Below are 12,265 nucleotides of genomic sequence, written 5' to 3' on the forward strand. Positions count from 1 at the left end.
GTCTGCCTAATAAACTACGAAACTAGAGTGAGACAACAGCAAACGCGGAAGAATAAACATATCATGTCATGTTTATATTCGTGTTATTCTTATGCCTAATAGTGACACAGTCAGAAATGAAGCACGGCAATTGACAAGATTTTTAAATCTAATATGACTAATTTCTTTACAGAATGCAATGTACTAAAGAGGCGTCTGCAAAGATTTTCAAACGGAGAAAATGTTTCGCTAAACTCTCGTTGCGAGCATCTTCTGTCATACGCAGTCTATTATTTGCTCCTTGTTGATCTTTATCAAAGAAAACAGGAGACAATTTCTCTCTTTTTTTTATCATAAGCGGCGGTAGTGCACACAAGAGCAAGCCGTGCCGCGAGTGGTGACAGGTCGTAAACACTCATTATCGGAATGCGACAAACAATGCATGACACATTAAAATAATGCAGTTTCATTTTAGAGTGACGTAAACGCCTATAACAAAGAGAATAGCTCTTATCAGATCAAAGAAAAATAAGCAATCAATTCAAACCAGACGAAGCACACGAAAAAGGAAGGGTACCCATATAAATACGGACGGAGCGCCTGACGCATAGCAGTGGTTACCTGGTAAAGCGTAACTGCTAAGCTTACGACTCGAACCAAACTACTATAGCTGTATCGTCATTCATTCGACCTAAATTGTGTCTCATATCACAATGGACCAACTTTGTTTCAATTTGGAGGTGCGGCCTAATTTTTTTCCTCTTCCCTTGAATTTCGAGTCTCAAATTTCAGGTACGCCTTAGATTCGGGAAATTTTTTTTTTTCCTTGATTTCGAGTCTTATTTTTCAGGTGCGGCTTTACATTCGAGTGTGGCTTAGATTCGAGTAAATACGGTATCCTAACACTAGTGTTATCTGCTTCTACATCCTTAGATTTGTCCTCTAGCCATCACTGCTTAACCATTTTGCACTTCCTGTTGATCTCATTTTTGAGATGTTTGTATTCCTTTTTGCCTGCTTCATTTATTGCATTTTTATATTTTCTCCTTTCATCAATTAAATTCAATATCTCTTCTGTTATCCAAGGATTTCTGCTAACCCTCATCTTTTTACCAACTTGATCCTCTGGTGCCTTCACTATTTCATCAATCAAAGATACCCATTCTTGTTCTACTGTATTTCTTTCCCCTATTCTTGTCAATTAACAGTTCATAACCAATAAATTGTGGTCATTGTCCACATCTGCCCCTGGAAATCTCTTACAATTTAAAACCTGGTTCCGAAATCTCTGCCCTATCATTATACAATCTATCTGAAACCTTCCAGTACCACCAGGCCTCTTACATGTGTACAACCTTCTTTCATTATTCTTAAAGCAAGTGTTAGCTATGATTAAGTTACGCTCTGTGCAAAATCCTACCAGGTGGCTTCCTCCTCCATTCCTTAACACCAGTCCAAAATCACCTACTACTATTCCTTCTCTTCGTTTTCCTACTATTGAATTCCAGTCCCCCATGACTATTAAATTTTTGTCTCCCTTAACTATCTGAATAATTTCTTTTATCACATAATAGATTTCTTCAATCTCTCTATCATCTGCAGAGCTAGTTGGCATATAAACTTGTACTACTGTGGTAGGTGTAGCCAATGGCCTGGCCACATTGGCAACAGATCACCGAAGTTAAGCACTGTCAGGCTGGGTTAGCACTTGGATGGGTGACCCTCTGGTCTGCCGAGTGCTGTTGGCAAGCGGCGTGCACTCAGTCCTTGTGAGGCAAACTGAGGAGTTACTTGATTGAGAAATAGCGGCTCGTCTTGGAAACTGGCATACAGCCAGGAGAGCGGTGTGCTGACCACATTCCTCTACAAATCCGCATCAGGTGACACCTGTGAGCTGAGGACGACACGGTGGCCAGTCAATACCATTGGGTTCGCCAGGGCCTGTGGGCGGAGTTTGCGTTTTTACTGTGGTAGGTGTGGGCTTCTTGTCTATCTTGGCTACAATAATGCATTTACTATGCTGTTCGTAGTAGCTTATCCGTATTCCTATTTTAATTAATTATTAAACCTACTCCTGCATTACCCATATTTGATTTTGTATTTATAACCCTGTATTCACCTGACCAGAAGCCTTGTTTCTCCTGCCACCGAACTTCACTAATCCCCACTATAACTAACTTTAACCTATCCATTTCCATTTTTAAATTTTATAACCTACCTGCCCGATTAAGGGATCTGACACTCCACACTCCATTCTGTAGAACACCAGTTTTGTTTCTCCTCATAAAGACATCCTCCTGAGTAGTCCCCACCCAGAGATCCAAATGGGGAATTATTTTACCTCCAGAATATTTTACCCTAGAGGATGCCATTATCATTTAACCATGCAGTTAAGGTGCATGTTCTTGGGAAACATTGCAACTGGGGTTTCCCCTTACTTTCAGGTGTTCACAGTACCAGCACAGCAAGGCCGTTTTGGTTGATGTTACAAGACCAGATCTGTGAATCATCCAGACTGTTGCCCCTGCAACTACTGAAACGGCTGCTGCCCCTGTTCAGTAACTACACATTTGTCTGGCATCTCAACAGATACCCCTCCATTGTGGTTGCACCTACGGTACTGTTATCCATATTGCTGAGGCACGCAAGCCTCCCCACCAAACAGTAAGGTCCATGGTTCTTGCTATACCTGGTCACAACTGAGAAATATTGGTGTGTTATGCTCTTTCAAGGCATATTAAACTTCTTAGCCCAATCCATATTCACCGACTATGTTTCCTTCTCTCCCTTTTCCTATACTCGAATTCCAGTCACCCATGACTATTAAATTTTCGTCTCCCTTCACTATCTGAATAATTTCTTTTATTTCATCATACATTTCTTCAATTTCTTCATCATCTGCAGAGCTAGTTGGCATATAAACTTGTACTACTGTAGTCGGTGTGGGGTTCGTATCTATCTTGGCCACAATAATGCGTTAACTATGCTGTTTGTAGTAGCTTACCCGCATTCCTATTTTCCTATTCATTATTAAACCTACTCCTGCATTACCCCTATTTGATTTTGTGTTTATAACCCTGTAGTCACCTGACCAGAAGTCTTGTTCCTCCTGCCACCGAACTTCACTAAGTCGAAACAAGGCCCCTGGAGTAGACAACATTCCATTGGAACTACTGACGGCCTTGGGAGAGCCAGCCCTGAGCCAAAACTCTACCATCTGGTGAGCAAGATTTATGAAACAGGCAAAATACCCTCAGACTTCAAGAAGAATATAATAATTCCAATCCCAAAGAAAGCAGGTGTTGACAGATGTGAAAATTACCGAACTATCAGTTTAATAAGTCACAGCTGCAAAATACTAACAAGAATTCTTTACAGACAAATGGAAAAACTAGTAGAAGCCAACCTCGGGAAAGATCAGTTTGGATTCCGTAGAAACACTGGAACACGTGAGGCAATACTGACCTTATGACTTATCTTAGAAGAAAGATTAAGGAAAGGCAAACCTACGTTTCTAGCATTAGTAGACTTAGAGAAAGCTTTTGACAATGTTGACTGGAATACTCTCTTTCAAATTCTAAAGGTGGCAGGGGCAAGATACAGGGAGCGAAAGGCTATTTACAATTTGTACAGAAACCAGATGGCAGTTACAAGAGTCGAGGGACATGAAAGGGAAGCAGTGGTTGGGAAGGGAGTAAGACAGGGTTGTAGCCTCTCCCCGATGTTGTTCAATCTGTATATTGAGCTAGCAGTAAAGGAAACAAAAGAAAAATTCGGAGTAGGTATTAAAATCCATGGAGAAGAAATAAAAACTTTGAGGTTCGCCGATGACATTGTAATTCTGTCAGAGACAGCAAAGGACTTGGAAGAGCAGTTGAATGGAATGGAAAGTGTCTTGAAAGGAGGATATAAGATGAACATCAACAAACGCAAAACGAGGATAACGGAATGTAGTCTAATTAAGTCGGGTGATGCTGAGGGAATTAGATTAGGAAATGACACACTTAAAGTAGTAAAGGAGTTTTGCTATTTGGGGAGCAAAATAACTGATGATGGTCGAAGTAGAGAGGATATAAAATGTAGACTGGCAATGGCAAGGAAAGCGTTTCTGAAGAAGAGAAATTTGTTAACATTGAGTATAGATTTACGTGTCAGGAAGTCATTTCTGAAAGTATTTGTATGGAGTGTAGCCATGTATGGAAGTGAAACATGGACGATAACCAGTTTGGACAAGAAGAGAATAGAAGCTTTCGAAATGTGGTGCTACAGAAGAATGCTGAAGATTAGATGGGTAGATCACATAACTAATGAGGAAGTATTGAACAGGATTGGGGAGAAGAGAAGTTTGTGGCACAACTTGACTAGAAGACGGGATCAGTTGGTAGGACATGTTCTGAGGCATCAAGGGATCACCAATTTAGTATTGGAGGGCAGCGTGGAGGGTAAAAATCATAGAGGGAGACCAAGAGATGAATACACTAAGCAGATTCAGAAGGATGTAGATTGCAGTAGGTACTGGGAGATGAAGAAGCTTGCACAGGATAGAGTAGCATGGAGAGCTGCATCAAACCAGTCTCAGGACTGAAGACAACAACAACAACAACATGCTCTTTTAAGTGTGATGAATTCAACCTAGCCTGATGTGGCGCCCATGGAAGCCTTATCTAAAGACAGGTAGGCTAATTCTGGAAGCCATGGAGATGGTAGCTCACAACCATTATTGCAGATCATGTTAACTGACTGCATGATCATTCCAATTGCCTTTTTGACCATTCCAATTGCCTTTCTGATCTAGCTCTTAGTGCATAAACTTCCCAAAACTGTGTATTCCTGAAACACTTTGTGTTCCGTCACTAATGACTTTGTCTGTTATCTACACCATATGTGATATTCATATTAAGACATCAGCCTGCCTCATCAACATAGAATAATCTGCATTGGCATCTGATCTTATTTGCTACAACTATATACAGCTGATGGTATTTTCTGTGTATTTTAGCATCCCTGACTTTGTTAGTGTTGTAATACTGGCTATATGTCCACCTGACACTGTATTTTTCCCTAGCCAGTTCCTCCACAAATTATGACAGGATTTGGAATATGACACTTAGTTTAACATTTACCTTCTAAACTCGAAAGATTGGAACTTTTGTCATTATGACATGGTCACACATCCAGAAATTTCTACTGAAACATCCTACAGCCAAGGAAGCAATGCTCACATATGTCCAGTAGCACAGGATAAAAAGCTGGTGAGATATGAAGTGTACAAAACAGAAAAAATAAAACTGTTATAAAGGGCAGCAAAGCTTAGTTGACTGAAATTATGTGTCACAATTTAAATTAAATGAGATGTAGACAACAGACCATTGATTTGGATGCATGTATTCTTAATCAAAAATCTGTAGGAAGTACACTGGGAGAAGGTCAAAAGGTCAAGAATGAGCATAGAGAGTAGTAGTTTCAAACACTGCAGCAGAAGACAACAAGCATCAAATTTGAACTTGATAGAGGCAAGCGACTGATCTCAAGTAAGATCCTCAGTCATGCAGGTTGAGAAGTTCTCATCAACAGGTTGGACTATGGGGTATGAGAAGGTTTAATGTCCTGTCAGTTATGTAATTCGAGATTAAGCAAAAATGAGGACTGTTAAATTATAAGAAAGAAAATCGATTGGGACCTTTTAAAAACCAACTATCCACCATTTATCTTAAGTAATTTTAAGGAAACCCTGGAAATCCTAAATCTGGAAGGACTGATGGAAATTTGAGCCACTGTCATCCTAAATCCAAGTCCAATGTATTAACCAATGTGTCACCTTGCTGTGCCTAAACTTTGAGGTAGTTCAAAAGAAAAGATACTGACTTATGTAAGAAAACATAGTGAAGGAAGGACTTTAACACAATAAAACTGAAAAACAACAGCAATATATTTGTAATAAAGGCAAAAATATAAAACTGTAATGGAGTAGATCTACAGTAACTAGCAATTTTTAGAACATTTCTTATGGGAAAAAAAATCTGTCTGGCTTGTGGCAAATCCTTCCATTTTCTCCATCTGTAGCAGCTAAAATACTCAAAAAATAGATTAAAACAGTCTTGACTGCAATAAAATATTAATTTGCAATTGATACCACAGTTTTGGTCAGAATGCTACCATCTTCAGACAATTTATACCATGATGGTAGGCGGTTGGATGAACAGAGCTGGTGTTATGACTCCACGAATGTCAACTGCTTAGTCAAAATTCATGGGGTCATGATATCTACTCCGTTCACTGACACCACCAGTCATTGTCGGCAAATAAATATTTTATTGTTGTTAACACTGTTTTTAATCAATTTATAAAATATGCAGTAACTGCAAATATGATGAACTTATGATGTTCCAATGGTCGATTACAAACAGACATAGGCTCTGCATAAGGAATTCCAAATTTTGAAATACCAAGAAAGTTTTTCTGGAAGTTCCAATGGGTATAATAGAAAAAAAGATCAACATGTACTTGGGCTGCTTGGTGTTGTTCATAACAGCAACAAATCACTTTGTATTCCTGTATTGGTCAAGTTATTCAAATTCAAGGTTAAAACATTTCATTCTACTTCATTTTAAATAAAAAATTCAAAGATAAAAATTATTTTTAAAATCACAATCATCAATAGAAAATAATCATTCTGGGAGAATTTTTTCATCAATGCTCCTGTTCTCTCTTCAACCTGATAGACACCAAACACCTCTTCACTTACAAAATAATTAACTTATAAAATCATCTGCAATAGAAGCCAGTCTTATCACACGTTGTGTATTGGAGAAGCCTGTCCTGCACTATATCTTACAAAGTTTGGAACAGCAAGAGACAGTAAGTAGAAGAGAGAATTTTGCACTTTGTCCAATCATATCATTAAAAACCTCTGTTGTTGTTGTTGTCTTCAGTCCTGAGACCGATTTGATGCAGCTCTCCATGCTGCCCTATCCTGTGCAAGCTTCTTCATCTCCCAGTGCTTACTGCAACCTACATCCTTCTGAATCTGCTTAGTGTATTCATCTCTTGGTCTCCCTCTACGATTTTTACCCTCCACGCTGCCCTCCAATGCTAACTTTGTGATCCCTTGATGACTCAGAACATGTCCTACCAACCTGTCCCTTCTCCTTGTCAAGTTGTGCCACAAACTCCTCTTCTCCACAATTCTGTTCAAAACCTCCTCATAAGTTATGTGATCTACCCATCTAATCTTCAGCATTCTTCTGTAGCACCACATTTCGAAAGCTTCTATTCTCTTCTTGTCCAAAGTATTTATTGTCCATGTTTCACTTCCATACATGGCTACACACCATACAAATACTTTCAGAAACGACTTCCTGACACTTAAATCAATACTCGATGTTAACAAATTTCTCTTCTTCAGAAACGCTTTCCTTGCCATTGCCAGTCTACATTTTATATCTTCTCTACTTCAGCCATCATCAGTTATTTTGCTCCCCAAATAGCAAAACTCATCTACTACTTTAAGTGTGTCATTTCCTAATCTAAGTCCCTCAGCATCACCTGACTTAATTTGACTACATTCCATTATCCTCATTTTGCTTTTGTTGATACTCATCTTATACCCTCATTTCAAGACACTATCCATTCCATTGAACTGCTCTTCCAAGTCCTTTGCTGTCTCTGACAGAATCACAATGTCATCGGTGAACCTCAAAGTTTTTATTTCTTCTCCATGGATTTTAATACCTACTCCAAACTTTTCATTTGTTTCCTTTATTGCTTGCTCAATATACAGATTGAATAACATCGGGGATAGGCTACAAACCTGTCTCACTCCCTTCCCAACCACTGCTTCTCTTTCATACCACTCAACTCTTATAACTGGCATCTGATTTCTGCACAAATTTTAAATAGCCTTTCGCTCCCTGTATTTTACCCCTGCCACCTTTAGAATTTGAAAGAGAGTATTCTAGTCAACATTGTCAAAAGCTTTCTCCAAGTCTACAAATTCTAGAAGCGTAGGTTTGCCTTTCCTTAATCTTTCTTCTAAGATCAGTATTGCCTCACGTGTTCCAATATTTCTACGGAATCCAAAATGATCTTCCCTGAGATCGGCTTCTACCAGTTTTTCCATTCGTCTGTACACCATGTGAATTCCCATAGAAATGAGGCATGGATACATCACCGACTGCCATATTGCAATATAAATACTAAAACATTACTGCAGGTGTAATTCCTATCTTATCTTTTAAAAGAGAGAAAGTAAATGCTGACAAAACATGAGTATGTTTTGGCTGACAGAAGATACTGTGCCTGTAACGTAACATCAGTGTTTACACCAATGTGTCTTCAGGGACAGATACATATCAATTGATCAATTATTTTTTGTCTTAATGTTGCAGAGTTTTCTTTGATAAATAATCTGAAAAACTATAAATTTTACTTTAAGATGTTAATAAAAAGCAGACATCATGTTACTGACCGTCTCCTCATCATGGTGATGAGATGGTGTCAGGGCAGCTGATGTATCATCAGATGTAACTGCAAAAGGTTGTGGGCTGGTGCTTGCACCCACAGCAGCTGCAGCAGCAGGCATACCCCCATCAGAACCCCCACGGCGAGTGCTTCCACTGCCAGTACCACTCGCAGCCACTGGCGAGCGGCGCCTGCCTTTAATTGAGCTGCTCATTGTCACATCTCTGCCACTGTCACTGCCGTAGACAACATGAGAATAAAACAACTTCAAAAAATTGTAGTGCTGCCACTACCGCTACCATTACTACTACTACTAATAATAATAATAATAATAATAATAACAACTGCACATAGTGAATAAAGCTGTATACTCCCACATAATCTATCACAATGTTGCTTGGGAATTATACAGGGTGGTCCATTGATAGGGACCGGGCCAAATATCTCACGAAATAAGCGTCAAACGAAGAAACTACAAAGAGCGAAACTCGTCTAGCTTGAAGGGGGAAACCAGATGGTGCTATGGTTGGTCCACTAGATGGTGCTGTCATAGGTCAAACGGATATCAACTGCATTTTTGAAAATAGGAACCCCCATTTTTTATTACATATTTGTGTAGTATGTAAATAAATATGAATGTTTTAGTTGGACCACTTTTTTCGCTTTGTGATAGATGGCACTGTAATAGTCACAAACGTATAAGTACGTGCTATCAGTAACATTCCGCCAGTGCGGATGGTATTTGCTTTGTGATACATTACCTGTGTTAAAATGGACTGTTTACCACTTGTGGAAAAGGTAGATATCATGTTGTTGTATGGCTATTGTGATCAAAATAACTAATGGGCATGTGTTATGAATGCTGCTCGGTACCCTGGATGACATCGTCCAAGTGTCTGGACCGTTCGCCAGATAGGTACGTTATTTAAGGAAACAGAGTGTTCAGCCACATGTGAAACGTCAACCACGACCTCCAACAAATGATGATGCCCAAGTAGGTGTTTTTGCTGCTGTCATGGCTAATCCGCACATCAGTAGCAGACAATTTGCGCAAGAATCAGGAATCTCAAAAACGTCGTGTTGAGAATGCTACATCAACATCGATTGCACCCATACGATATTTCTATGCACCAGGAATTGCATGGTGACCACTTTGAACGTCATGTACAATTCTGCCATTGGGCACAAGAGAAATTACGGGACGATGACAGATTTTTTGCACGCGTTCTATTTAGCGACGAAGCGTCATTCACTAACAGCCGTAACGTAAACCGGCATAATATGCACTACTGGGCAACGGAAAATCCATGATGGCTGCGACAAGTGGAACATCAGCGACCTTGGCGGGTTAATGTATGGTGCAGCATTATGGGAGGAAGGATAATTGGCCCCCATTTTATCGATGGCAATCTAAATGGTGCAATATATGCTGATATCCTACTTAATGTTCGACCAATGTTACAACAAGATGTTTCACTGCATAACAGAATGGTGATGTACTTCCAACATGATGGATGTCCGGCACATAGCTCGCGTGTGGTTGAAGTGGTATTGAATAGCATATTTCATGACAGGTGGATTGGTTGTCGAAGCACCATACCATGGCCTGCACGTTCACCAGATCTGACGTCCCCAGATTTCTTTCTGTGGGGTAAGTTGAAGGATATTTGCTATCATGATCCACCGACAACGCCTGAAAACATGCGTCAGTGCATTGTCAATGGATGTGCGAACATTACGGAAGACTACTCGCTGTTGAGAGGAATGTCGTTATATGTATTGCCAAACGCATTGAGGTTGACGGACATCAGTTTGAGTATTTTTTGCATTAATGTGGTATTTACAGGTATTTCTCAGAAATGATAAGTTCACAAAGGTGCATGTATCACACTGGAACAACCGAAATAAAATGTTCAAACGTACCTGCGTTCTGTAGGTTACTTTAAAAAACCTACCTGTTACCAAATGTTCATCTAAAATTGTGAGCCATATGTTTGTGACTATTACAGCGCCATCTTTCACAAAGTGGAAAAAGTGGTCCAACTAAAACATTCACATTTCTTTACGTACTACACGAATATATAATAAAAAATGAAGGTTCCTATTTTTAAGAATGCAGTTGGTATCCATTTGACCTATGGCAGCGCCACCTAGCGGGCCAACCATAGTGCCATCTGGTTTCCCCCTTCAAGCTAGACAAGTTTCGTTCTTTGTAGTTTTCCGTTTGACATTTATTTCGTGAGATATTTGGCCCGGTCACGATCAATGGACCACCCCATAGTATGTGTACCATACAAGTGAAATTTCTCATCAGTGAATGAGTACAGAAGGCAAAGCACACACGCAATATTTTAGTTAACGTATTTCCACTTTCCAAGTGTGGGAGAGGAAACAAAAGTTACTACAAGTAAAATGTGTAGAAATATAAGAAAGTATACAGAATTGTTGATTTTTTTCATGGCCACTTGTTGACATATTGCCAGATAGCTTTTTTCTTGGAGTCTTTAAACAAACAGCTAGAAATTCCCACGACAAAATCCGACAGGGAATGTATCAACAGGAAGTGGTGTTAATCAGTTCTCCTCAGAGATTAGAAAAAATTTATAGTATGATACGGTGCATAACAGTTGAAAGACTAACACTATAGAAGGTTTCTTCATGAATACTGAAATAATTTTCACTGAAAACCTCAACTCATTTCTCAGGCAAAGAAGAATGGGGTCACGAAAGACGTCATTTGAAACAAGCTTGGTTTGGGAAGTGATACGAAAGAAAATCAACTGTGCCCTTTTAAAGGCCCAAATGATTGTCACATAAAGCAACTCAGTGGAATCCTAAGGAACCCAACTCTGGATAGGGATATGCCCTGCCATCCTGCTGAATATGAGTTCTGCATAGTCACTGTGCCAACTCTGTCACTTCTCTGGAAGGGAAGGAAGAAAAGGATTTCCAATCAGGTGAACACAGCATTATCTATACAAAATCAAGTACAGAATACAAAAAATATGAATGGGTTGAACTACTATGAATGAGATGGTGAGTAAACTGGAAGTCCTGTAGCCACACATGTTGCTATAAAGCATAGCAACACACCTCACTTTCCTTTTACTAGGGAAATGAAAAATGTGTGTGAAAAAAACATGACTTTAATTAGTAGTAGCATAAGTTTGTTAGAATTATGTGCAAATATGAAAAAGAAAAATGGGGGCACAGCACAGAAAGTGACAACGGATGTGCATTTTGGACTGGCCAGTGAGGGGCCACTTGTGCTTTGGGGCTGCTGTGGACTCCAAAGAAGAAAGGGGCCTGATGACAATGTTCGAGCATTAAAGAAAAATGAATGTTGTTGTACGGATCTATGCTATGCTATCTCAAGTTCAAACTTATGGTTTAGTCAAGCATTGAGGCGTCATATATGAATATGTCTGGAAAGCTTGGTTAATTATGAGTTGAGAACTTATTTGAATATAGAAGAATTACGGTAACTGTGTTTTGTGATTTCGTAGTGAGCTGTTTAAATGTAGTAGCTCTCTTATAGCACTCATCCCTCTGCAATCAAGTAAAGACTTGGCATCTTGCAATATACTGATCACTTAAAAGCAACACATAACAAGAAAAACATCTCAAGTGGTGCCCTCAGTGAAGGATGTGGATGAGAGGAAATAAAAGAAGATAGCTATAACAAGAAATTAAAACTAAAATATCACGAAAAATGGAAAGCTGTACGTCACTGTCTAGGGCAACAGAAGTAAACAAGCCATCAAGAATGGTATCTTAAGTATACACAAGTAGCAGTACAAACTACAGTAACATTATTCAAACTAAA

General features: G+C 39.3%; 1 protein-coding gene across 3 annotated transcripts in view; it reads right to left on the reverse strand.

The window, feature by feature from the left end:
* Nucleotides 1-12,265, reverse strand: part of LOC126482296 (transmembrane and coiled-coil domains protein 2) — a 183,931-nt gene that overhangs the window by 110,654 nt on the left and 61,012 nt on the right. For all 3 annotated transcript variants that reach the window (XM_050106307.1, XM_050106306.1, XM_050106305.1), the window contains exon 4: nucleotides 8,447-8,675. In XM_050106307.1, coding sequence (XP_049962264.1) covers nucleotides 8,447-8,675 — 229 coding nt within the window. The remainder of the gene's footprint in view (nucleotides 1-8,446; nucleotides 8,676-12,265) is intronic.

This window comes from Schistocerca serialis, chromosome 5 (assembly GCF_023864345.2).
Source record: "Schistocerca serialis cubense isolate TAMUIC-IGC-003099 chromosome 5, iqSchSeri2.2, whole genome shotgun sequence".
NCBI classification, from domain to species: domain Eukaryota; kingdom Metazoa; phylum Arthropoda; class Insecta; order Orthoptera; family Acrididae; genus Schistocerca; species Schistocerca serialis.